Source organism: Lates calcarifer, linkage group LG12 (genome assembly GCF_001640805.2).
Source record: "Lates calcarifer isolate ASB-BC8 linkage group LG12, TLL_Latcal_v3, whole genome shotgun sequence".
NCBI classification, from domain to species: Eukaryota; Metazoa; Chordata; class Actinopteri; family Centropomidae; genus Lates; species Lates calcarifer.
In genome coordinates this window covers 7,078,043-7,105,879 of record NC_066844.1, presented here as the reverse complement: position 1 = coordinate 7,105,879, position 27,837 = coordinate 7,078,043, and the positions used below count along the sequence as shown (strand labels likewise).

Sequence of the window (27,837 nt, the reverse complement as noted above, 5' to 3'; positions counted from 1 at the left end):
CCCCAACCCAACCCAACCCCATTTAAGTCTAGTTTAAGTCTAGAGAATGTGCTGGTCTACCAAGCCACCATCTTGTTATGTTCTTCTAACGTTTTGGATCAGTATTTCTCTGTAGGATGAGCTACTGACCAACCAGTTTGTCTTCCTTTGTTACTTGCCATTCTGATAGCAAAATACAGTACTACCTCATGCAGTAGAGAATTGTCCATATGATGCATCAGAGGGGTGTAGTAACACAATTTGGTCAAACACTTTCTTTGTATAGACAGAGGGTTTGTAAGTAACCAACTAAAGTTGGGGTTTAATTTTCAACTTTCAAGGCTTAATTTACTTCCATTGCTACAGGAAAGTTTCAAGTTAATAAAGCAGTTTACCTTAGTACTATTTAAAGTTATTTGTTGGACTTGAACTGCTTAAATTTCAATAAAAATGGGGAAAATGGAGATCTTACAAATCATCATCATATATTTACAGTATATGATGATAATATTATTTGTGATTCTTTATACACTCTAAGTAACATGCAGATTAAAAATTCAGTATCACAATAGCAGTATGAAATATTTATTTACACCAAACCCACACACATTTTCTTACGTGTAACATTCTATAACAAACAGTCAGCATCATATAAGTTTTTCATGTCAGTGTTTTCTCCTCTCTGGTTTAGTTTGGGGGAAGAACTACAATTATGGAAAAGTTAACAATTACAATCAAACAGTCATCATACACATGAACAGAAAATTTTAAATTGAACTGAAAGACAAGCCAATAGTTGAGCTTTAGGCAAACAGCTTTAGATAGCCCTTTTAAAATCAATAAATCACTGCTACACAGAGTTCTGCACTGTAAATATTTTTGCTGTTAACATGCATATTATTAGAGTTAAAATATGAAAGATTGCACATTAGCATTCCAAGCTTTTCTTTTATTGAGACTGCACAGTTGAAATCAGAACAAACGATATGTTTGTGGCTTTTAGTTCAGCAACAATTGTAACCCTAAGACCTTACTGTGACTTAAAATTTAAATAACCACCAATCTATCTAATTCAGTCAGAGCTGGCTAAACTCTAAAGACATAGTGTGTAGTATCTCTGATTTACAGAAAACTTTTCTTCTGTTAGGGTTTTAGAGCAACTCCATCATCTTCAGTGTGTTCATTTATTCTGAAAGAGAAGACAAAGGTACTTATTAGTTTCAGTTTTCAAAGATCGTCAAACATGACAACATATTTTAAATACAAGCACATTCAATTTAAGATTTACCTCTGACTGTCAGTTTAGTGGAGCACTCTGCCCTCCCCATAGGGCTTTCTGCAACAACCTTGTACTCTCCAGTGTCCTTAGGTCCAACCCTCAATATGAGCAGAGAACACACTCCACAGGTGTTGGAGATGAAGTAGTTAGTGTTGGTATTCAGACTGATATTGTTGCGGAGCCATGTCACATGAGGTGTTGGATCTCCTTTTATAGCACAGCTCATGTAGCATTCATACCCTTGAGGAGCAGTGTGCATTTTCAGTGGGACAATGAACTTTGGAGGACATTGCAGGTTGCAGGCCTTCGACTCCAGCAGGTTCACTGTGAACTTTTCTGGAAGAAAATAGAATATATTACATCAAATCAGAATTCATCTACTTAATCAAAATTCTATGGCTCGCCCTAAAAAAGACATCTCAGAGATGGTGTGATGATTGGATCAAATCATATCAAAACCCAATGTACTGAGAATTAACTGGCTGGATATCAGAATGTAGAGAAGAAATCTGTTCATGCTTGAAAGGCCAAAATGAAATCAGAAATTGACTGATGTTGAGGCCGGAAAAAAATTGTTGTATTTGCCCCAAAATGTATCCCTGCACTTTTTCCACTGAATTAAGCTCCAAAATAAATAAATAAATAAATAAAATAGAAAAAGCAAAAAACAACAACAATCTTGGAAAGAAAGGACACACACAAAATTTTTGTAGCCTTAGTTCTAGTAAAGGGAATGTCTGGTAAATCTAAGCAGGGAACATACAGTCTTGATTTAAATACAAATACTTGTTGCTAGTATTAGGTGAACATGGATTACTTACCTTTCTTGGCAGTAATCAGCCACTTTGGTGACTCTGAGGGATTGGAGGAGCCCATGTCATTCTTTGCATAGACTCTGAATTGGTATTCTCGACCTGGCATTATGTTGCAGGCTGTGAATCTATTGTTGAAGATGTGATCTGCAATGGTGTGCCATTGTCTTTTCTTTGAATCACGCTTAGTCACCATATAGTGCAGCCTGTTCATCACGCTTCTCATCTGGAGATGCGGCCCATGAAATAGTCACTGTGCCAGGCACGTTTTCATCAAGCTCCACAGGGCCTGGTGGCTTAGGTTCATCTAGAATTCAAATACAAAAGGTTTTACCTCATACGTCACTTGCTGCATATGGAACAGCAGTCAATTATTTATACAGGAAGAACATACAGTATTTTACTGTAACTCACCTGTGACTCTAATTTCAATGCTAAATGTTTCTTGTCCAACAATGTTCTTGACAAGGATAGTGTAGATCCCAGTATCTGTGCGCTCAGCAGAGGGAATCAGAAGTTGGGATGTGCCTTCTGCGTTACTGATGGTCACTTTCTTAGACACTGGCACTCCATCTTTCAACCAGATTACCTCAGGCCAAGGGGAGGCCTGCAGAAAATATAATTTTGTCAGATTTATCAGAGGATGAAATGAGTTGGCTGCATATGCACTATCATAGATATAAATAATTTTAATTACTTCCTGAATTACCTCAAAGTTAATGTTGAATCGTGCAGAATTTCCTGCTCTCACCACCATGAAACTCTTGATTTTTGCATCTGTGAATCGTGGCCTCACTAGATGAAAAGCAGGAGAAAAGTTAGTTATTATCTGTCATTTATTTGGATGTTGACAATTACCTTTTTAGGGATTAAGAGAAAACTAGAAAATCACAGTACTGTTACAGTCATTTGGATTATTCTCTTGACTTTGAATAGGATTTATTACTCATTCAAATGTAGCTCCTCTGTAAACCATCTTAACAGTTGCTCAACTTCTATAATAATAAAACATTTTAATGATAATTTAAATGCTCAGTTGAAAGTGAAAGTTGCTTAATGCTCTTGTCTTTCATTACTGGTGATAAGATGAAGAGGTCAAAGAGAGCAATAGGTGTGAAGCAGTTGTATCCTCCTGAATTCCAGTGCATCTTTGCATTTATCTTGTTGAGTATCTTAAACCTGATCAATTTCTTAAGGTTATGTAATATTAAATATTGCTGTTTGACATTAGTGCTGTAATTTGAGGGGAGTTTCTTACCAGGAGGAGGCATGGCAAGGATGTAATTATCCAGCTCCTGTGGCTTTCCCTCTCCTCCATCATTAGTAGCAATCACTCTCACCCAGTACATGGCCATTGACTTCATGCCTTTCACTGTGTAGGAATTCATGGTAATTGCATTTGCATTGCACCGATCCCAGTCTGTGTTTTCTGCAGGCCTGATCTCCACAAAATATCCTTTGGCTTCATCCTCTTCCCCCTCAATGTCCTTGGGTTTGGTCCAAGACAGGGACAGGGTTGTGTAGGTGGAATCTGTCACTTTCAAGTCAATGACTTTACCAGGAGGCTCTGTAATACATGATTCATAGTGAGTGCTGAGAATTGTAGGCTGTATGAAGTATTAGGATGATAAAATTATGGCTGTCACAATATTTCTAAATGTCCACCTACTTTTAGGGTCTCTGGCAAACACAAACTCAGATGGTGTACTGAATTCACCCGCTCCAGAGTTATTGATTGCTGACACACGGAATTCATACTCCATGCCCTCAACCACGTCCTTGACAGCAAATCCCTTTGCTGTATAGGACACATAGAAACAGTATATCATGCTCCATACCTATGCAATACAGGAATGACCGCTACAAATCATCAGACATTCACCAGTGTGTTGTCACAGGCTGTCATAACATTATTAAACAGAAATAATGGATGAATAGTAGAGTAACCTCTGATCATCTCCTCAGGTGGGTTGACTTGGCCCCACAGGTTGCTGCCCTTCTTGCGTTTCTCAAGGTTGTATCCCAGAATATTGGTTCCTCCAGTGTCGGAAGGAGGAGACCAGGAGAGGTTGATGCAGTCCTTGAAGGCACTGACAACCTTTGGTGTTGATGGAGGTCCAGGGTATGCTGTATACACAAAAAATTGGAATCTGTGATCATTTCTGTCTAAAAATAGTCAAATTTTCAGTACACTAACCAAAAGTCGGATTAATATTGTAACTTCACAACATGTTGAAACCTTCATGTGGAACTTTTTGAAATTTAAAGACTTTTTGTGTGGAATTAAGGCCTGGTCGGCAATGCAAGGAGGGTTAAATGAAGCTGGATAGGGCAAATCAGCTCGAAAAGCTACACTTTGTTACCTCAAATGTCACCACTGTCAAGACAGTTGCTGTTGGTCAGTGTTATGAAGTTCATCAAAGGTTTTTAAATTAAAAACATTTGCAAAAGAATGACCTGATGGCAGCAATTCCATTGAAATTAAGTGATTTCACAGTTTCAATGTTACTGTGACCAGGCCTGTACTTAAAAGGCTTTTTTTTTTTTTTTTTACACACAATTTGATCGTTTCAATTTGAGTTTACCTTTTGTACCAGCTTGAATGTCCTCCGTTTCCATCAGCTCACTGGTGCCCATTTCAGTCTCCACTCTGATGCGATAGCAGTACCTCCTGCCGTGATCTACATCACTGTCCTTGTATTTGGCCTCTGGACCTATTGGTCCCACCTTCTTCCAGGTGTTGCGACCAACTTGCTGTCGCTCAAGAATATAGTTTGCTATCTTGCAGCCACCGCTGTCTTTTGGAGGTCTCCACTTGAATTCAATAGTGGAGGAGGAAGCCTCGACAATCTCCAAAGGTCCCATTGGAGGAGTAGGTTTATCTGTCACAAAACAAAATAGCATACAGAACATTAGTCCTTGCTGAATGCATTTGCCAAAGTGTAACAAAATGTAGTTTTCACTGAGTCTTTCTTATACATACCGAGTACCACAAGCTGGCTGAGGGCCTCAACAGTGCCAAACTCATTTTTGAGTTTTATCTTGACTTCACCACTGTCTTTGCGCTGCAGCTTGGTAAGAAGCAAACGGCTGCACCCATCTGAGTGCTCAATTTTGATATTTGAGTCGTCAGAAAGCTCTTCACCCTCAAGGTACCACTGAACTTTTATAGGGTCTCGTCCAATATAAGGTACTTTGAAGGTAGCTTTGTGTCCTTTTTTCACTGTCACAGGAGTTTTAAATGCTTCCAATTCCTCATTATCAAACCGGGGTGGATCTAAAACGATTGACAAAAACATACAGATAGATTGAAACAGTGTCTTTCATGCATCTAATTATGTAAACTTTAGATTAATATGCAGTACTCTTAAAAATCTGTTTTCATTATGACCGTATACTGTAGGCACAGTCTAATGAATGATGTAAGGAGGTAATTTTCATGAGGAAAAAAATTTTACCTTCAACAACAATCAAGGCCTCTGTTTTTCTTCCATCTGCTTCAAATTTATATTTCCCAGCAAATTCCTCTGTGACTTTGTGAATTTTCAGCCTGTGGAAACTTCCCTCTTGTGAAATGGTTATACCCTCAGATGATTTAATCTGGAAAGAAACATATTAACACATAAAGTTTGATTATATGAAGGTCTGACATATATAAATAGGAGATCCTCAATACGTCTTCGGCTATATTACTGTGGTGACCTCCAAATCTATATGCTAGATAATGACTACATACCTCATTTCCATCTTTGTACCAGATTCCCTTACAATCTTCGCTGCTCAGTTTACATTCCAGCAATGCTGCTTCTCCAATAATGGCTTTGCAGTCAGAAAGCCCAGCATGAAAGTGAACTCCTGGGTCTGAGGATTTATCAACCAGGAAGTTAGTGGATGAACATGTTCTACAGCTGCAGCTTACATCTGCATACAGGTTGTTATTGTTAAGCTGTTTCACGTTTTTTTGTAATTGTGGATCAACAATTACAAGGAATTCATGCATTCATGTGTGGATGAATACATGGTCTACGCACTTGAATGTAAATCCAAGTGTGTACACACTTACCTCACCTTTTTAAACAATCATCACAGCTCTGCATCTTGTTTCTGCATTTCTGTTGATATCATGTATTTTATTATTGTAAAATACATGTGAAAATGCAGATTTGATGTCAGTGTCTGTGTAATCCAAGTTTGTAAAGAATGTAAGAGTGCAGAATGCATATATTTTGAAGTTGATGAAGTCTTCTTGGTTAACATGTAGCTCGACTGTCTTGTTATGGAGTGGCCCTCTTCAACTTCAGAGTTTGCAAAGTTGAAATCTTGGCACAGCTCATAAGATTGTCATCACTGAGGCTTTCGTTTGCCTCTGTTCACTCAGTTACTCTTGAAAGAAAAATACACTAAATAAGATTTCCCACTCAGGACTGACAGTTCCTTGGTCAGTGGAAGAAATTATCATATGACATGATCTCAGTCTTCAATGTGAAGAAACTGGTCATCCTTTAGAGTCAGCTCAGATTGTCTTCATCTTCAAATTATGTAAGAGTGTGTGTCTACACACGAGTGTTACAAGTTGTTGTATGAAGAACATGATTGGTTCTGTGGTTCCTCATTTAAATAATTAACCTCAATGCACCGACTCATCCTGCATGAACAATTAAAAAGGCAAGCAAGATTGTTAACACAGATGCACACAGAGCACAGATGCATTTAAATGTTACTCTCTCACACACACACACACACACACACATACACACACACACACACACACACAGTCTGCAAACACAATATATAAGAGATGGAGGTGGACACACACAGTAAATTGATATCCTGCCCGTAGGTCACAGAAATAAGATTATATAACCAATGCTATTCTATTCTCTGCAAACAAGACTAACATAGGTTGACAAAATAATTAGTGCATCATATTTGATTAGCATTTTCTACAGGTACTCTCAAGGTTAAAATCCACTCTTGCTGAACTCTCTGAGGCCATTTAACCAATTAGAGATCAAATGTAGCATTCTGCTCAGTGGTCACACACTTCCTCTGTTAACCCTCAAACCACTGGGAAAGTCATCTGCTCATCAAATGACTTTCTTCAGTGACAGTGCTTCCCATGCAGCAGTTAATGCAGCGCCCGTAATCTTACCACTAACTGTCTCCTCGATCAATGGGCCTTGTCGTGCACGGCCTGAACGCTTGCCAGCTGCAGATGGCTCACCGCCGTCTGCACGCACACCATTTTCAGCAGATTCATCACTGCTTGCTGCTGGCCCTGTGCCATTATCACCACTGGCACCACTTGCTTCTCTGTTTTTTGCTTTTCAGTTTTAGGGGATATCATCGTAATTACCATCAATCCAATGTTTCTCATTTGCTGTTGGATATGCCTTACAAATAACATTACTGAAAACAGTAACAATAACAATTTAAGTGTCAACACAGAGCATGAAAACAATATCAGCAGCAACAGAAATAACAAAACATTAATTTCAGTGCCGAAGAAGAGGGTGGTGGAAAAGGTGATATCCAACTCACTAGTCAAAATCAGTTCTATAATGGTGTCATTGTGAAGTGACTTGATTAACTGAGGGGGTTTTTTGATTGATTTCCTTTTTGCAGTTTAGTTTATTTTGCTATTACAAATCACTTGTCATGGATAAGCGGTATTATGGGTACTTTATAAAGTAGAAGTAATACCAGTAACAACATGCTGATCTGTAATTTCAATTTTAAGTGGTATTCAACAAAGTGGACAGAAGTTCATGATATAATTAATTGGGAATTAGTTTAGTATTTCTGTCTCTCAGAAATAACAAACCTCTGTTCTGTTATGAGCAGCACCTTTTATGTTTCTCAGTTGGTAAATCACTTTTTCCATTTTTGTATTTATGATAACATGAAGACAAACATGTTTGCAATCAACAGACATATTACACACAAAACAAAAATATAGACAAATATCTATATTTATCTATGCACAAGATTAATAGAAGAGAATGCACAAAGTAGTACAGCATAATCATACTATACTACTTAATGTTTCTCATAAGAGCCACAAAAAACAAACATACAAAGATGTAGACATCTAAAATTGTGTTGCGATGTTGGCTAAGCTAAGCTAAATTATCTGTTAGCAGATAGTTAATGAGTTAATACTTAAAGCCCAGGGTTTACAAGGGTCTTCAAGAATTGATAAACATAACTCTAAACCCCATGTTCTTACTCCCAGTCTTACACATTGTGGATAAAGCAACAGGACCTGTTTGGAATATGATTTGAAATTCACCCGGGCCACATGGAGCTTCTTTGGCAAAGTGCAGCATTGTAGAGCTTTGTCAGTGTCAGCAGTTTAAGTTGGTCAGTGTTACACTACCAGTCATATGTTTTAGAGCACCTCTATTTTTCCAGCTGTACAAATCAGCAATTGAAGATTTAAAAAAAAACGTAAAAATAATCATAATTTATCTTCGCATTTGTGACATTCTTTCCACAGTAGAAATCAAATATTGTTCAGAAAGGTTGTCCCATGGCTGCTCCCACAGACATTGCACTTGCAGGTCACTTTGCATTCTTCTTCTGTCCAGTTCATCCCAAACCAGCTCCATGTGGTTTAACTCTGGAGACTCTGCTGGTCTACCATCATTTGAAGCCACCGTCTTGTTCTGTTATATATATATATATATATATATATGGTTCAAAGTAACTGGCAGAATAATATATATATATATATATAATAATATATATATATATATATATATATATATATATATATATATATTATTCTGCCAGTTACTTTGAACCATTTAAAGTTATTCACTGGACTTGAACTGAACTAAATTTTAGATAATAAGTGGATAAATTAGGGTGTTCTAAAACTTTTGACTGGTAGTGTATATACAGTTATTGTTAATTCAGCTACATCTAAATTAGATCATATTTAGAATCCCCCACAGTGGTGATATCAAAGTCATTTTCATTCCCAAATGACTTCAGTAAATCGTCTACAACATGCAACCTCTGACATCTCTTACCAACAACAACAGGTTCTTCAACCTCCACATTTTTCTTTTTGGGGCGTTTTCCTTTTTTCCCAGATTTTTCACCTTGTTGATTTGTGGTTTCCTCATCAATATTATCTCCTATTAGTAATAATAATAAATACAGCTTTATACAGAATGTTACACATAATTTTATGCCAAATGTCATAATTTGCTATTATAATATTAATGCTGACAGAAAGATGACTCTCATGTCATCAGTTCCTTTTTCTTAAGAATATTATTAAAGATATTAATTGCATTAATAGATTAAGAGACTTTTATAATGAATGTGAAAGTTCACAGAAAAGACAGACAACAGTGAATACCAGATACAGTAATTAACATCAAGAGAACTGTAAAATGTGGACAAAAGAAATAAAGAGGAGACTTAATGTCCCAACACAGAAAGACATGAAGAACAACGCAATACATAAACCTTCTACCGCTCCTACTACTAATCATATTAATATTAATTAAGACAAAATTAAGACAAATTTCTCTATGATATATTTATATTGTGTTGCATCCTCTTGAGTATTTAGGAGAATAACAGCCATATTTTGGAGGCTATTTTTTATGTCATTAAATTTCTCAGCATACATTACAATGTGAATTAATATCTTACCTATCTCTGTATCTGGAACGAGTGGGCCATCTCTGATTCGTTTCTTGTGTTTTCTTCCTTCTCCACCTCCTTCTCCTCCCTCTCCTCCTTCTCCCCCTTTTCCTCCTCCTCCCACTCCTCCTTCTCCTTCTCCTCCCTCTCCCTCCAATTCTTCGTCAGAATTTTCAAATGAATCATATTCTTCATCTCCTTCAAAATCTTCTCCCAAACCTTCACCACCTCCAGCTCCCGCTCCTCCTCCTGTTCCACCTCCAGCGCCACCCCCAGCGCCACCCCTAGCACCACCTCCAGCTCCCCCTCCAGCTCCAGCTCCAGCTCCACTTCCATCTTCTCCTCCACCTTCACCACCTGCACCTCCACCTTCACCACCTGCACCTCCACCAGCTCCAGCACCCGCACCTCCGGCACCATCTGCACCACCAGCAGCACCTTTCTTAGTTCTGCTCACAGCTCCATCCTGACTGGCTGCTGCCCTCTTTGCCCTTGCGGCAGCCTTAGCCTTAGCCTTAGCTTCAGCTTTTGCCTCAGCCTCTGCCTTTCTAGCTGCTTCTGCCTCCGCTCGGGCAGCTGCCTCTGCAGCGTCTCTCTCCTCTTGAGCCTTCTTGGCAATTTCCAGTTTTTCTTCCATTTCTTTCTGATATCGTTCCTGCTGTTCTTTAGCTATTTTCATCAGATCATCATCATTACCACCTCCAGCCATAGTTGTTTTGCGAGCTGCCTTCTTGCCCTTGTTGGCAGGATCTTTGTCAGCTATAAAAGATAATACGTCAAATATATTTACTATAACTTAATACTAAATTTAGAATTAAACAATTATTTGGTGTCAGGGGAAATTATCTGCAAGATATTCCATATTAATGCATGCAACTGTCATCCATATGGTGCAATTAGAATTTAAGGATGTATGTAGGAAGAAGACAATTTTCTTACCGTCAACTATAAGCCATGCATTGCATGATTTGATTCCTGCCACAGCAGCATAGATACCAGCATCCAAAGGCATACAGTCCCGCACAATCAACTTATGGATCAGCTTATCTTCAGATACACTGATTTCATATTTCTCGCTATTTGACAGTGGCGCGTTTTTGCCACACCATTTAATCTCATTCATGGGTGCAGTCAGGACACATTGAAAGAGGGCGTCCTGTCGCTCCTCTGCCTTGACCTCTTGTATTTTGACAGCAAAGTCAACGTTAGGTACTGCAGGATTTCACAAAGGGCACAAAAAGAAGAGAGAGAGAGAGAGAGAGAGAGAGACTATTTAATTTCTTTCATTCGTCCTTACCATTTTTCTAAACTGGCTGTCTTGGGTCATTGGAGCTGGCCTTTTTCATTGTGTGCCTTTAATCATAGTTATAAGTCAGTCTAATATCAAAAGTATCTTTTGGATGAATTGCAGTATATTAGTAATAACTGGAAAATAACTGAATTCACTTAAACCTTATCTAATCTTAATCACCTGATTGATGACTTACCTTTAAAATCTGTGGAAAATACATTGACGCCCTCAACATCCACTGAGTAGAGTCCAGCATCTTCTGAGCCTAGTTTTTTAATCGTGAAGACGTATTTCTTGCCAACTTGTTTCAAACTGTGCTTCATCCCCTCGCCTTCTTCTTTGGTGAATGGAACCATCACGCCATCCTGCAGAGGGACATGTTGCCATTCTGTTAACAGATAATTCCGAAAAGAAGAACACAAGCCAAAAAATGCTGAAGTGAGACATCAATACCTCACCTTGTACAGGAAAATTTTGCTGCTAGGATCCTTTAGGTCCATGTCCAACTCAATTGTTGCGCAGTCGTCATCACTGACCTCAATATGTTTCAGGGTATTGATGTGTGTCACAAACTACAGCAGAAATAAATAACAAAACAGGCTGCTAAAACAACAAGCGGAAAGAAGAGATGTTAAAATTGTTTTCTTGGAGATGTTCATAATAGAATGAAATAACAGTTAGTATGCCACATACCTCTGCAATCTCCTCCTCTCTCTCTCTCTTCATTTCAGTGAGTCTCTTCAGCATTCCTCGGAAGTCTGTGATACCGTACTCAGCGCAGATCCGCTCGTAGTCTTTCTTTTCTGCACTAAGCAGAATTTCCCAGACCTTCTCCTCAGGCTCCATTGGCTTCTCCTCACGTGTTCCATCAGCGTTACTGCAGAGTGAGAGGTTTCATTAATTTTGTTCAACTCTACGCGAACAATTGTTTTAACAGGCAAACAGCTGATTTTACATTATTTGAACTCACCGTTTTTTAAGCTTTTTTCTGAGGTCTGCTGCATCTGAGGAAGTGTAACAAAAAGCAGTTAATGTATATGTCTACTATTCATGTATACTATACTATTCTTGTATACTTATGTTATTGTCAACAAATCTCAGTATTTTCCTAAACCAGCTGGTCACCATAGTTTTTAGCTATTGTCACTCAAACAAGCATAGTACAGTGTAACAGTGTATTTGGACTATATTCATTGATGAATCAATATACAGTTTGTGATCTAGTGGGTAATTACAACAGCAGCACAGTGTCTGTGGGACTGGCTCAAAATAAACTACAATTCCCATGGTCATGGAAAAAAAATAAAAAAATAAATAAAAGAACATGGGAACCATAGGTGCTTCTAAATGACAACCCCCAGATTCTCTTTAGACCCAAATCAAGTTCTGGTGTCAAGTAGTAAAAGTGCTCGGACACAGGAAGTGACAGATCAGACATTACATCAAACTGATGACATTCTGATCTCCACTGTCCTGATATTCTTTGGCAAAAGGAAACTAAAGGTGATCAATCACAAACTATGTAGGTTGTGCTGAGTTTACACAGTTTGTTGCGATGTTCAAAAATTTTCAGTCGATTTCTAAAAGAGCCATTAAGGCTTTGAGTGTCAGCACACTGACACTGCACTGATGTGACAGATGAACTATAACAGGCAGATTTTTCCCAGTAAATCCAATTAATGAATAAAATGTCATGTTGTTATGAAAATATATGGGATGGGTTGTAGCATCATTCAAGTATTGATAGCTTAGATGAAAACCATCAACCTCTATTCATCTTTGTGCACAGCTGGTTGCCCAGTCCCTTAAAGTGTCATTTTTAAAAATGTGATAAATGTATTTATAATTGCTTTGCTAGTTTGTCTGATATTAGGTGCTTTTTGTATCTGACAGGGGCAGGGACTGTGCATATTAGCTCTCTTTTTGTGATAAATTTGGCCTTAAAATGGCATGCTCTGACCCGTTGCCAGAAAAAGGCATTATAATTTTAAATACGTTTAGTATTTGAAATCTCACCTTCTCCTTGTGACTTTTGAAGCTCCTTGGTCTTAGAGAATCCAACTGTAAACAGACAATAACCTTAATTTTCATCAGCTGTCAAAATTCAATTAAAGCATGCCATACCCTCAAGATATAAAATGCACATATTATCTAACACACTTGAAAGGAATAGAGTGATTCAAAGAATAATAAGGACCCTACCTGCAATAACATTCAACACAACAGTGCAAACAGCCCTTCCATATTCATTTGTTGCAAAACACTTGTAGGTGTCAGCATCCTCTGGGGCAACCTTAGGAAACTATTGAAATACAAATGCAAAATTAATGGCAATTTTGTTATCACAGAAAGCAGGATGTTTTAAGTAAATCCTCTTCATTTATACCTTATACTGTAAGTGCTGCACGTAAAGCTCACCTCAAGGGTATGTTCCTGGGATGCCTGATCATACTTCTGCAGGCACACGTCAGGGTGGAAAAGTAATTCTCCATTTGCTCTGCTCCATGTTACAGTTGGTGTGGGAGTGCCCACTATTTTGGCTTTAAAGACTGCATATTTACCTGGGATAGGTAAGATAAGCATATCCTTATTAGTGACAAATTACTCATTGCTGTATATTTTTTTGGAAAAATGTCAGTTTGCCGATACATGAGACATTTTCATACCTTTTTTCATACCTTACCCATATGCAAGTAATTAAATCAAATATAATAGATTTGGAATGAGGTAGTATGACAATTTGTGGTGTTTAATTTTGGGATATTTGGGGATTTTTAAAAATATATCTTTGGGGATTTTTTTATAGGAGATAGTTAAGAAAAAGGGGGAAGAACATCTGTTTATACAGAATATGTTGGAAATGGAAATATTCCTCAATTCTCTGACCGTGACATTTTTAAAAAATCGGTGTTGTACAACCTGTGCTGTAGTTTATGGTCATGCTTCGACCCTTTGGCCTCCAGGGCACCACATTACATAAAATTTTTTTTACAAGTGCAGTAACTGCATGTGCCTCTGCACCAATTAAGGACTGATGCTAAATATAAAATCCAAATAAGGAACTGTACATAACATTTATTTGGTAGATACTGTCATTCAAATTGACTTACATTTAATTCCCCTGCGTTGGGAGTGATTGGATCAGTGTCTTGCCCAAGGACACCAACACTGACTGGAGAACTGAATCACCAACCCTACAGTTAATGGTTCACATGCTGTACCATTTAAGCTACAGTGCTGCTGTAAGAGTAATATATTTGTATGCACTACATTTCATACATATAAAAGATAACCTTTACCTTGATTTTTTTGTATGTCTCACTTGAGAATTGAGAATGTATGTTGTAGAAATAGATTATCTTCCCCCTTTCTCTGTGGTCTGCATTTTGCCCATTGCCATTTGTGATTCAGGTCAAGCCGTTTGACCTAATGCATTCATGTTCAGTCAAGTATTATGATAGGAGAGTAAAAACATAATCTTTCTGCATTTAAGATTGCCTTCAGTTTTTCTCTCACAGACATGAAGACTTACCCTCTTGAATAGTCAGAGCAATGGGTTTGCGAGTGAAATCTGGAGTTGACATTCCCTCTGGAAGTTCCTCCATAAACTGCGTTATCATGACACCGGGCACTTTAGACTTCTTCCTGATGCCTGATGAAGTCAAAAAAAAAAAAATTAAAATTCATTCATCCATTCATCCATTCAAAATTCATTTATCCAGAATATTCAGTAAAACATTACAGGTAGTAATGACTTATTTTTGGAGTCATCTGTGGAAGTCAGTGAACTGAATACGTACAGTATGTTTGAAGAAAAAAAATGCTTAGCAAGACTGTATTCAGATTTAGTTCAGAAGTGGATGATAAATACATCCCAGTTTACACCCGGCTTGCACTGACAAATGTGTTAACCTTGTAATCATTTGTCAGTGTAAACTTCACACATAGTCAGAAGCAACGTGTTTGGGAATAAAAAATCCAAAATAATGGATTAAAATTCTATGGCTAAGAAAAGACAAAATTATTGCAAGCATAATAAAGCAAGTTCAACTTGCAACCAAATTAGCATGAGTCTCGCAGTCACCTCAGATCTGACTCCTCTGGACTTGCTCCTGTATTTTGCAAAAACCCTCTTGCTCTTTTCGCAAAAACAAAAGACAAGTGAGTTTACATCTCCACCTACACTACATCTCCTGTGTTTTGACTTTGCTTTGACACTGCATCCTCACAATAATGTTAACGTGGAGCACTCCCACTGGATTAACAGTGCTCATAATGCACGGTACAAACTGTACAACCAACAGTAGGGTCATAAGTCTAAGAGCTTCCCATAGGGACTGTGACTCTCTAATTTATGCATTAAGACAATTTTCCAGTTTTGCAAAACCAGATTTTTAAGCAACTTTGTAAAAGAAGAAGCCAAATTTTATGTAATAATGTACTTTGGACTCTTCCACTTCAAGAGCCTGGTGATATTAGTAGTGAGTGTTTAATCCTGATATAATCATGCACACCAGATTGACTGTATTTATGTAAGTTGCAGGCCTAATAAGATAATAGTCAGTGTAATAATCAATTCAGTATTCTTGCCATAAACATAAATGTTTATGTCTTGTTGAAAACGTGAGTGGAGACTTTGAGTTAATAGTTATTTTGAATATTCAATGTGAGTAACCGTGTCTGTACCTTATGAGGCACAGTATAGAGCTTTTATTTCCAATTAAGTATTGAATTAATTTGCTCTAAAAATGAATGAAGGAAAATTATTTTACAAGATTATATGTGATTGAGTCGAAGAGGTTTTTCAGTTCTTATTTCTAGCTTTGCAACAATTATAGAGACATTAAGAGAAAAAATCACCCAAAGAAAAAAACTTTTAACTTTAAACACAAATTCTTATGTCTGTCAAATTACTGGTTCATTTTACGTGTCCACAAAGCACAAGTTTATGGTCAACTCTACATTAAAAAGTAAATTTCCAAGTTTCTCTACATTCTCTATATACCTTATATGTTGGTTGGATGGTTTCAAGTTTAGTGAAGCCTTATGCAAAATTATAAAAATACTTCTCAGCACAGTTCAGTCTAATTTTGTGAACACTCAAGACAGGGAAACATTGGCAGACGTTTTGTGTGCATCTGCCCACTCCAGTTGCTAGGTCACCAGGGTACGAATGATAGGGGCCCAACTTAGCTCTCACGTTGAGGGATTTAAAATGTGCATCTTTGGAATTAAGCATTAATGCAGGTTTAAGTGTTTTGCAGAAGTCCCAGAACCCTGAGAGTGCTAATATGAACTAACCCACAGCAATCTCCAGGGGGGCATCAGCGACTGCTGATCACAGGGGTTCAGCTGGTCCGGGGATCCCTGGTCTTTAATTATTTTCACTTGGCACGAAAGACCTGCAATAGGCAGAATATTAACTGGAGAATAAATAGTTTCTGAAATGAGTAGGGTGCCCCAGCATTTTGCAGTCCGAAGTGCATTGCTACTGAACAGTATGTTCTGCATGTAGCAGAGCACTGATAACATTACATGAATTCTGCTGCTGTCAACAAGCTGAACGCTCACGCTGTGGAAGGATCACGTACATCATTAAAAGCAATATGTTTGCATGGAAGTATTGATCAGCCTATTAATATAGAACAGCAATTAAAACTGCATGTTTAAGCCAGGCATTGATTTCAGGGGTCAGTCAGCAGAAAATATTTTATGGAGTATAACTGGGTAATATAGGGATATTAGATTTATGATTTATTTTTCCAATCATCACCAGACTCTTGATATTTTATATTTCAGGAGATCTTGGCAGCCATCAGATGGATAATACTGATAATAACAACAATAAATAATAAACTCTATTTATAGAGCACCATTTGAAAACAAAGTTACAAAGTGCTTTACAGTAAAAACCTTTACATTGCCAGTGTTTTCTATTCAGTTCTAGTATTTACTCCATGTCTGAAATGTCTGTGGCTGAAAATAACCTGACTACACTATCATATCTATACCAGTTGCACTGGACTGTTTATTCTGTTCTCTACTAAACAGATCCTTGTAGGAGACTGTTTTTAATGACCCTGCTTTATTTTTATTTTGCTTTTACATCATGATAATCAGCTCCTTTTGTTGTAGCTGGGCTTCGTCATGATGACTTGTTACCAGGATAGGCATTATTCTTTTAAAAGCAGTTCATCACAAATGAAAGCACCGGAAAGTTTTTAAAAGGTGTTCTCCAGGCCTTTCTCTTGCTATTCATTTTCTTCATTTGTACTATGCAGTGTGATTTATTCTGCACTAATGTATCCTTACATCACACAAAGCAACACAGAGCTGGAACAAACTTACAGAAGATATAACACACCACCTTTAAAACTGAATACGAAGTACTTACACCCTGCACTTGGGTGCTGTGCTTTCCTCTGTTTATTGCTCTGTGCTTTCATCTTTTTAAATTAGGGGGTTTTTTGGTCATTCCATGTCTTTTATGTCTTATAAAGCACTTTGAAATTCCTTTGTGTGTGAAAAGTGCTTTATAAATACAGTACATTTGGTTTGCCAAATAAATAAATGAACAATTAAATCAATGATAAAGAGTACATTCATAAAGCTTTTCAAAACTTGCTGACTCTCCAGCATGTTGCCTTTCTTGTTATTTGGGTGATGTTTATTCTCATCACCGCAGCTTTAGTCATTTGTCGGCTGTTTAGACTTTGCTGTAACTTTAACAAAGCAGTTCTTTGCTCCACAATCATCCAATTTGCAGCTGGGTAGCGCATACAGTAAGTTCTATTAAACTCTTTTCATTTGTTTATGTCTCAGTTAAATTAGATTCTGTCACTGGTCTAAATTGTCTTGGACTACATTAATGTATAATGCTTGAGATTTACTGCAAAGATATCAACAGATTTCTTTTTGCAGATGTGAACAAATGACTGGTTGGTCTCCAATTTCCTTCATTACAAGTTTTAGCTGTTATTGCATTAAGCAAGTTTGACACCTTGGAGAATTGCATAGTTGTGTTACCCCTCAGTTCCCTCAGAATATTTGTCACATGGATACAAGAAATCAAAGGATTTCGAGAGCTGTGTGAGGCTTAAGGCCTTTCAGAGGTCACTGATGTCATTCCAGCTGATTAACTCAATGTTATGTGTTAACTTGACAGCACATGGTTCTCTGAGACTTGCTTTGAACTGCTAAGATCGTAGAATTTTCAATTTTGTATCTGTGGCAGTCGTGGTTGTCACAGTGAAGCCAATGAGAGCATGTGGGTCAGGCATTAAAAGGCGAGAAACCTTAAGGGGAAACAAAAACAGTAGCTTAAAGCTGTGACCATAGTCCACCTCGATGTTCAAGGTATAAAAACCTCAGATATCTTTTTACTGATACCAAAGTCATGCTGTTTGCGGTTCATCAGTATTAAGTTGTTTAAGCTTGAAGATTTCTGCGATTTTAAGGGGGCACTGGGATGGCCAGTCAGATTGGTTAGATGTTAGGAGAGGTCATGCCACCCCTTGGTGATGTCCCTGTAGAGCAAGTCCGCTTATTGAGACTGAACTGTGCCAACATACTGTACAGGACTAATTAGCATGTGGACATAAGTTTAAAAAGTGGCATTTTTGCTTTAAATTGCAAGATAGACGCATGGCAACCAACCACAGTGCCCTCTAGCAACAGCCTGCAGCTTGGATTCATATGGAGGTTGTTTAACATGTCACAATGAAATGCATGTGTTGTGACACTGAAAGTTGAATCATCCACTTTGGATGACACCTTTCAAGGAATGATGAAGACCACATCATGCATGCAACTCACCCAACATGGAGTCATGCACTTACAGGAGGTGAATCGTTTGTGTAATTTGATTTCTTTCATTTGCTCGCATACCTTTGTCGTCTGGGAGAAATCCATCAGAAGTGTCGACTTAACACGCAACATGACAGCAGGAGAGGGAACAGGACAGGTAAATATTAATCCTGACAAAAGCACCAAGGTATTTTGGAACTTCGACAGGATTATGGACACATAATGAACATAAAACACCACAGTATACAGTATGTAACCCAGGAATGGGAAGCACAAACACAGACACAACTTGAGCGGAACAAAAACACATCACACATCAAGAACGTGTTAGTCATGGACAAAATAGAATAACAGTGTGCTAGCAATATGGTTACAGCAGCATGTCAGTAGTTGCGCTGTGCAACTGCTGATTAGACTTAACTACAAGCTCGCTCAGGCATTTTCTCACGGCTGGCATCTCAGGATGATTCCTGCGCAGTGCTTGAGAGAAATTCTGTGTAGATACTTTGGACAAAAGCAAATTGAAGGAAATTAATTTCAAATAAGCCCTCATTTTGTCTTCTATCAGACAAAGACGGCATTTCATTTTAGATTTCCTCCTCAGCTGTGGCAGCTGCTAGCGAGCATCGCATTGATCCTCTGTGATGATTCTGTCGTTCATCTTGTTACCATCAGCTGCATGTCAGTGTTGTTCTTCAGATAGTCTCAGAAGATTCTTTGTCTTGACCTTTTTTTTTTTTTTTTTTGGTCAGAAAGAGATTTTTCTCAACATACTCTTGTTGAGTGATTATGGCTTATTTGCATGTCATCCTCTGTCATCTTTGACGCCTGTGATCATTTATTTGACCAACATCTTCATTATCACATCCCTGGGAAGCAGAGATTAATCAACGATTTGGCTAGTGGTACATTCAGACTTGTTGCTGCTGGTTAAAAACAGTAGGTGTGCCCTTGTTGACCAAAAAATGTCTTTGTTGACGTGTTTTCTTGACATCATGGATGGCATTATACTGTGCAGTAATTTAAAAAAAACATATTATTTGGACTGCTTCCACTTGACAAAAGAAATAGCTGTGGTGCTTATCTTTGTTTTCTCTCAGCAGAAATGGTCAGCGCTCAGTATAATACAGCATTATTCAGATGTCTTGGGTTTTCCAAGTCTTCAAAAAAGATGGATTTTCTACACAAGACATGACCTTATGTGATATTTGATGTGGCCATCTTCTCAGGTCGTTTCTCCATCTTGCAGGTTGTTATTTTTCTTCAGTGCAGTGTCACATGAATCATTTTGTATAAAGATTAGTTGTAAAAATGAATTCTGTTTGCCATCATTGCTTGGGTAATAGGAGATACAGGTGGAGACAGCTGCAAAAACCAACCCTTAACTGACCCAATAAGAGGGGGGTGTCCATCATTCTGCACTTACCTGCCTGCCCAGCAGCAGTTTGATCGGTCACCTTTGACCTCTTCCACATCTTGCTATCCTCTGGGCTCTGCTATTTCAGAAGGCTCTGTAGAAAAAAAAAGAAAGAATATAAAAGAGAACATCTTTAGCAGAGCATACATACATGGCTCAAAAGCAAATCAGTGATATTGACTGACATCCTGCTCAGAGTTTGAAGTGTCAGTCTTTTTAACTTTTGGATCAGTCATGCTTTTATTTGCTTTTTTGAAAATTTAAGCAGATGCCAGTCAAAGGTACATGGATTTATTCAAAACTTTAGTAGAAAGTTTGGCATTTCTAAAATGCCCAGATGAAGCACACTACTCCTCTCCACCAGTGCAGTTTCTCTAACTGGTCAGTAAGCGGCAGCAACCAGTGTCATTTATAGTAACTGCAGGCTACAATGTGGAATGAATGTCTATCTCAGGAATCCTTTCCAGGCAGGTGTTAATTAAGCAAGGAACTTGCTGAAGCCTTAAATAAACATGGTGAAGAGTTAGGCTTAGTTTTACAATACTGTACTCACTGCCACTGCCGCTGCAGCCTCCCAGTCATGATTAATATTAGCTGATTTATGGTGCAGTTTTTTAAAAAAATTATTAAAGTGAAATACCATGGTTCAAATAATCTCTTCACAGGCGTTCAAAAAAAGTTACACTTGCAGCCACAATTTCCACCACACCTCCGGTTCTCAAGTCACTTGATTTAAATACATATAAAATTTATTACATAAAGCTATACAATATTTATAATTGAAACCAAATTTCAGCCCTGGAATCTGAGAGGGAAGCATTTGTTCACTACCACCACCATGTGGTTTGATTTTTTTTTCGTTGAAGAGAGCAGAAGAGTTTTACATAAAAACATCAGATGTGATATGACACCGCCAGGGATTACAACTGACTCATATGACACTTGTTTAACTGTGAGTCACAGCTCCTCTCTGTTCTGAAGGGTCTCATGCGTCACTTTATGTCATTACTATATTTTGTTCTTGTAAAATTTGACCTAATGACTCAAGCTAAGAGGCCTTAACCTCCTCATTGGACAGGTGCTTACAGTAGGAGTGGTTATGAATGAGCAATTGATATTATTGTCAATATTACTTTGCAGTTGAACAGATTTTCAAACAATATTGTTGACATCGAGAGGTGAGTCCTGCTTGAGATCTGCCTTCAGTGCTCAGTGTGAATAACGTTAATAACGTTGATAATATTACTAATTCTGACAGTACTTTCCCCCTCTCTGACCTTGAAATACTAAATAGGATTTTGTGTGTGATTTTGGATGTTGTAGTTGTTTCTAATACCTTAAGATTTATTGCTGTTAGATCTCTACAAACTTAATAATGTGAAAACCAGCATAACCAAAATGCTTGATTTTGTTTGCTTGTTTTGCATGAAAATGCCCTGATCAGTATTGATCTCATAATTCTCTGACTCAATTTATTGTGTCTGTCTGTTGGCTCACTTTAGGAACTGGTTTTTCATTTCATTTTCCTTTTTGTCTCATTTCGTGTTTGAACAGCATGTGCACTCCACCTGCTCTTATAAACCTTTAAAGACCCTGATGTCTTGATTTCAAATTTTAAGTATTTCTTTAGATATTTGTGACTAAATAAACTAAGCTTTTGGAGGAAAAAAATCATTCTCATTTATTATTTACTAAGAGATTAACACTCAAAACCAAGGCTTATTTGTGATCATGTAAGACACATAGGGTTTTTTTTTTTTTGGTTTTTTAAAAAAGGGCTTCAGATAAGAAGAAAATTGTCTAAAAGCTGAAATATCTCATTTTGTTTCTCTTTCTGTCTTGGACCACAATTTTACCAAATGTTAAACATTTAACCTCACATTTTAACTGCTGTATTTAGTCTGTCCTGATGTGCCAGTGAAAATAAAACCTGTCCTCTTGGAAAGTAAGTGTTTTATTTTTAGTTGTACACATGCTCCAGCATATGTTCAGAGAGGTTTTAGGCTCCTGCAGCGATCTTGGCTCTTGGTAAGTCTCGAAAATGAACGGCACAACACATATGGTAAAAGCAAAACAGCCTGCAACAGGAGACATTTTGGCAGGAGGCCCTTTGCATTAAAGGGAACCCACTCCTCCTCCCTCCCACCGGATAGATTGCCGTTTTAGCTGATTACATTTATAGTTGAATGTTTGGCTCAGGGTCTCTCATCTGTTTTAATGAAACCTGACTTGTCGGGGAGGGAACATTGTAGATAGAATAACATCGATCTAGAACATCTGTCCCAGTCACTATCCCTGAGATTTCAAAAGATTTGTGCTGCGGGCTGCATTACAGTAAACACTTCTATTGCTTTAAAGATGATTTAGAGCAAGTATGTAGGCAGGTTGGCTGTCACTGCAGTTAACATAACAAGTCACCAAGCTCAGAGACAGTCTATCTGAAATGTTGGACCACTGTAGCAGAGAGGATATATCCCCAGCTTTTCACCTTCAGTCAGCCTGAGTTCATACTGGTACTAGCCTTTCCATGTCTTTCTTTAACGCTTTAATGATCATGTTTCTATATATATATATATATATATATATATATATCTCACTCTGCTATGCTCTGCACAGTCAAGGAGGAAAAAGCATTGTTATAAACATGTTAAATGAGTTTTTTCACAATAGGATGTTAGCATCTTTATTAAAAAGATTATTGTGGTCATTATTTGCTGCTGTAGTATTTTGACAGTTTGTCCCATAAATGCTTCCACTTCATTCTTCATTCTTCATCTTTTTTAACAGAACGATGAGTGTTTTTGTGTGCAGCTCCTTCTCTGTCCATGCATGGTCACACCCGGCGATGCTTGACTGTAATTCCATCTTTGCATGTGTGCATCACCGCATCATTAAAGATGACCTCTTCTCACGTTAATGACTTGAAAGAACTTGCCGGTGGAGTTGCTTGAAGTTTGTTAAAAAAAAAAAAAAAAGACCCCGGAGATGCCGTACAGGCAGACAAATGCATTATGCCTAATGTGTCGGTAGTATGTGACATGTCTCAGTGATTCAGCCGCCCCCTGCAGATAACTGCATCACTGAGCATGTATTCTCGAAATGGCATCTGATATCCTCCCAAATGTCCCTCGCCGCATTTCTCCACACGTCACCAGCTACAACTGAGTGTTCAAGACGGAGAGTGGCTTCAGCTGTGTAATTCAGGCAAAACTAGGCCTGACAACAAGGCCCTTTGGTGCCAAATGAGTGTTAATGGTGCTATTTGAACCTCCAAGTGGAATTGCCCATTTGTTTAATTGCTGTAAAAGAGCTGACAAGTTGATGCATACAGTATATGTTGTTCAGAGCTTATAAGAAATTCTTCAGCCATAGCATGCTATGTGTGGGAGTATGTTTTAATCAGTCTGTGTTTATTCTCCTTTGCTTTTTAGTTGGCTTTGATCGATTGAATCCTTCCAGATCTACAATGCGTAATTGCATTGAAGATGATTGCTTTCTACAACCATGCTGTGCACACGCAGTGTGAGAAAGAAGTATAGGAGAACAACTACAGCACAGAGAGTATCAACCACAACCCTGTGTATTTCTGTAATGTAAAAAGAAAGGCTATTTTTGCCAAAGTACAGCCCACTCCCTCCTTGCAACTCTCTGAATCTCAGGCCACGTATTGATTTGATTCCTCCATCTGAAGTTAGTCATCAGCCAGCAACCTCACAGCTCTGACCTCACAGCTACGATCCAGCTTCCTAGATTTAAAACCGTGAAATTCAAACTGAGGAGCCTGCATGCCTTACTAAAGTGATTTCAAGCATCAACACCAAATCTGTTTGTGCCCTATGTAACTATATCCTGTGCAGTGTTTAATGTATATCTAAATTATTGATATGGTGCAAACTCTGTAATTTGAGCAACTGCAATTAGATAGCACATAAAATTCTATTTACTGTGAGTCACTTTATTACTCTCTAAGTGCAGCACATTTAGCTCTTTGTAGAACAAAATAGAAGCATGTCTTCATTACACGTGCAAGTATAATTTAGGTTTTTTACTGCACCTAACTGTGCACCTCCTCACTAAGTGCTGACGTCTTTCTGATGCAAATGGAAACAGCACACATTGTATTTATCCTTTTGCAGGGGCTGATGTACAAGAAATAGGACTGACTGTAATCCTTTTCTCCTCTCTGTTTTCTCATTTTCTCATCCAGCCTTCATTTTGAGGGCCACCTACCTGCTCACAGTCCTCAGTGGCTCTCAGCTCTGTTCCCTTTCAGGCAGCAGTCTGGTCACACTGTGCTTTCCTCTAATTTTTTTCAGTGTAATAGATCCTTCCAGCGTTGTGCAAGTCACTGCTTGATGCTCCTTTTCTGCCTAGACCCAGTGACTGCCAAAAGCTGTTTAGGCTTTTTTGTATTTGTGGTGACTCCAAAGACATTGGAGGTTGAGTGGGCGGTGAAGCAAGAGGAGGGGGGGCACCGTGCAGGGTGGGTCAAAGAGCAGGTTAAATACCTCTTAAAAGAATAATTTGTTCCATAAACCAGATTTAGTGACACTTATGAAGATGAACTTTGTTAATAAGCCTGAAATCTGAGTTCACAAGCTGAAGACTTGACTATGTTTGCTGTTAAGTGTGCTGTTGCAATTTAACTCTCAAAGTTAATTTATAAGTTGTTTTTGAATGATTCTTCATGAAAAAAGAGAACAAGACAGAGCGACAAACAAACTCATGTTATTTTGTTTTTCTAAGACTCAATTTTTAAAGTATAACTATATTAAATACATATGAAATACAGCATAACAGACACTAGACACATGACTAATGATCCACCTGGTTATTTCAGGACACTCAGTGCAGTGTAATGCTCATCAGCAGCAAACCCATCCAAACAGTCAAGTGGGTATTCTCACTAATATCAGCATTTGTTTGTGTGCAGGGGTGGTGTCAGAAAGCTGACCAATACATTGTAAATCCAAAAGGCGATTTTTGACGTTATTTTTAATGGGAGTAATCCATTCTTGACAGCTGGGACATATTAATTACCATCCTGTCAACTGTAATGAACAAAATAAGGAATGTCTAAATGGCTAGTATTGATTTGACAAACGTGGAAATATGACAGTGATGATGTATATTGGATGAAGTTTGATATCCAGGGCAAAGTGTCCTCTTTAAGGTAGAGCTGTGAAAGTAGCAGACACATTATAATTGAAATAGTTATTTATCACGTAATATTTAATAATAAATCTGCTCAGAAATTGTCATTCTGTATTATGTTTCGCATTAAACCTAAAGATGGATACAGCTACACCTAAATCAAAGTTCAAGGCAGCCCTTGACTGCTTTTGTCTCTTATTACAGACCCTGGTGCTCCAGTTGCATGTCATGTCAAGAGCTGTTGTATTATTTTAGGACACACTGTAAAGGTTGCCAGACGCTGTCTATAGAAGCTTAAATAAAGGGGTGATGTGTAAGTCTGTCACATTGTCCCACTCCTCCCACCGAGGTGTCGTGCCAAACATACAGCAGCTGCTACAAGTTTGTTGTGTTTCTATGAACACCTGAAACCTGATCAAGAGCATCAAAGCATCCACAAGTGTTAATAACTCCAATAAAAACATCCTTACCAGAAATACACGCAGTAAATGATGCTATGGAATAAAAGCATCCACATCAGGTGATCCAAATATATTAATGTATGAAACATCAAGGGTCAATGATATCTTTACAGTTTTATATCTTCAAGAGACTGGTATGACAGACCTCCCTGAAATGTGTTACGTATGTTTCTTTTACCACATGCCAGTCATTCTTACTTACCCCAACAGTAAAACCAGTGAACTCTGCCTTCAGCAAACAACAACAACCATAAATCTGTCAGACTTAAAGAAATATGTTGTCAGGTATCATTTTCTAGCAGATGGTCATAGGTCTGCGACTGAGGACGACATTTAGTCACTCAAAAAAATCTCACGTTGGATTTCAGATACATAATACAGTAATACAGCAGTAGCTTACACGATTCTAGATGTCATACAATCATAAGCACTTAATGCTTAAGCATACATACATTTTCACCAGCTACTTAAGTGTCTTACTAGTACACTTACATGGAAAGACAACACCGTAGGCGTGTTCTGGTTTATTGGTCGGAGGTTTACTAGATGTCATCTGGTTAGGTCATGGTGTGGGAGGGGGTTGATGAAGAGCGTAGAATCTGACCTGTGCCATATTTGGGTGGCTGTAAGTTGGCAAACCACAAATGCACACTAGGGTTAATGAGTTAGTATTAATATGATAAGATACAGAGGTGCCAAAAAGTATTTTAGTCGATCATGTAATTGACTCATCTGTTTTTAAAAAGATTGTATTATTGTGTTATATCATTATGTTATGATAATTGACCATAACATTCTATATCTGGGTTATATGAATTTGTGGCTTGATAGACATAAATGATATGACCATAAAAACGTCATTTATTCATTCATATGATTTCAATTCAGTTCTATGTCTATGTTTCCTTTTTGACTTTTATTTTGGTAAACTATTATTTTTGATGACTCCATGTGATTTGCTATCAGTGCAAGAATAATAGCATAATGATACCAGGGGGAATGGATCAAATCTTAAAATGGCTGTATTTTATAAGTAAAAGTGAAAAAAACAACTTGATTGAAAGAGACTTAAAAAAACAACCTGGAAGCATTCAAAATATCAGTGTGTAATTAGTTAGAACTAGTTAACGAGTGCACTTTTACTTTTAATTCCTGCATAAAATCTGGAGCTCAGCCTTACCCTGTGAATTCTACCACTTCTCCCAGCCTTCTTCATGAGATACTTGCCATTAGCAACTCTTGTGCTAGGTCCGTTTCATCACCCTCGATAGATGCTCTCATCATACTCTGTCTGCATAATCACAGGTCAAGTTCCAGTTTTGATTCTGTGTAGCATGAAGATATGCACAGATGCGTAATGACAAACAGCAAGCTTGTCCAAGTGCTCCCTCATGTACTGTTACTTGCTTTCCTGCTAACTGTTGTGCAGACTAAAGTTTCCAGGTATATGTGTACAGTGATGACTTAGTATTCTTCAAAATCCTTGACCTACATGCCAACTGGCTCCTTACAACTGTCTGCATCTGTTTCTAATGGTCTGTCTCATAATTCACACTCCACCTCCTCTGACTCCATGTTGCCTTCCTTCCACTTCATTTACCATCCATATCTACCTATTCTTTGGTATTCCAGTCCTTCCTTTGAGTCTGCTCCCTCAAGCAATGTCTTATCTCACTCTTTCATTTTGATCCGTTTTGGTCTTTGTAGCATTTTACTGCTTCATTACTGCAAGACATAGGTAACTCTATTTAGTATTTGTCTGTAAAGCATTCATTGGTTTGTTGGTTCGTATCTTTTAGACATGAAACTACTTTATAAGTTGCCAGATGTAATTGCTGTATTCTTTTTAAATGACTGTAAAATGAGGTATATTTTGCATTGAGAGCAGTTACACAGCAACGGTTAAATCTTCGTCTGGAAAAGTGCAGGCCAACAACTCTCCTCCTCAGGTGTCTGTGGCAGCACTATTTTTATCT

At 38.0% G+C, this 27,837-nt stretch overlaps 1 protein-coding gene and 2 long non-coding RNA genes across 4 annotated transcripts in view; 1 reads left to right on the top strand and 2 right to left on the bottom strand.

Annotated features, from left to right (window-relative positions):
* The window catches only part of LOC108873591 (uncharacterized), a 75,631-nt gene that overhangs the window by 9,954 nt on the left and 37,840 nt on the right, over positions 1-27,837 (top strand). Inside the window, exon 2 of one of the 2 annotated variants that reach the window (XR_007814360.1) lies at positions 21,387-21,424. The exons of the other annotated variant lie outside the window; for it this stretch is intronic. This is a non-coding gene — a long non-coding RNA (uncharacterized LOC108873591). The remainder of the gene's footprint in view (positions 1-21,386; positions 21,425-27,837) is intronic. 2 annotated transcript variants of the gene reach the window in all.
* LOC108873585 (immunoglobulin-like and fibronectin type III domain-containing protein 1) lies at positions 549-24,710 on the bottom strand. The gene is given in 24 exon segments (XM_051074815.1): positions 549-1,168; positions 1,268-1,594; positions 2,080-2,278; positions 2,280-2,377; positions 2,485-2,677; positions 2,780-2,865; positions 3,329-3,637; positions 3,740-3,868; positions 4,018-4,197; positions 4,656-4,952; positions 5,054-5,347; positions 5,529-5,670; positions 5,807-5,931; positions 10,672-10,944; positions 11,220-11,388; positions 11,482-11,595; positions 11,717-11,900; positions 11,994-12,027; positions 13,040-13,084; positions 13,226-13,325; positions 13,442-13,584; positions 14,556-14,675; positions 20,256-20,340; positions 24,477-24,710. Coding segments are annotated over 23 exon segments (3,615 nt in total). The 5' UTR covers positions 20,305-20,340; positions 24,477-24,710; the 3' UTR covers positions 549-1,163.
* Positions 5,938-9,769, bottom strand: LOC127143138 (uncharacterized). Its single transcript, XR_007814362.1, has 4 exons — positions 9,742-9,769; positions 9,108-9,215; positions 7,223-7,479; positions 5,938-6,715 (listed from the first exon to the last, which is right to left on the bottom strand). It is a non-coding gene; the product is annotated as an uncharacterized LOC127143138 (long non-coding RNA).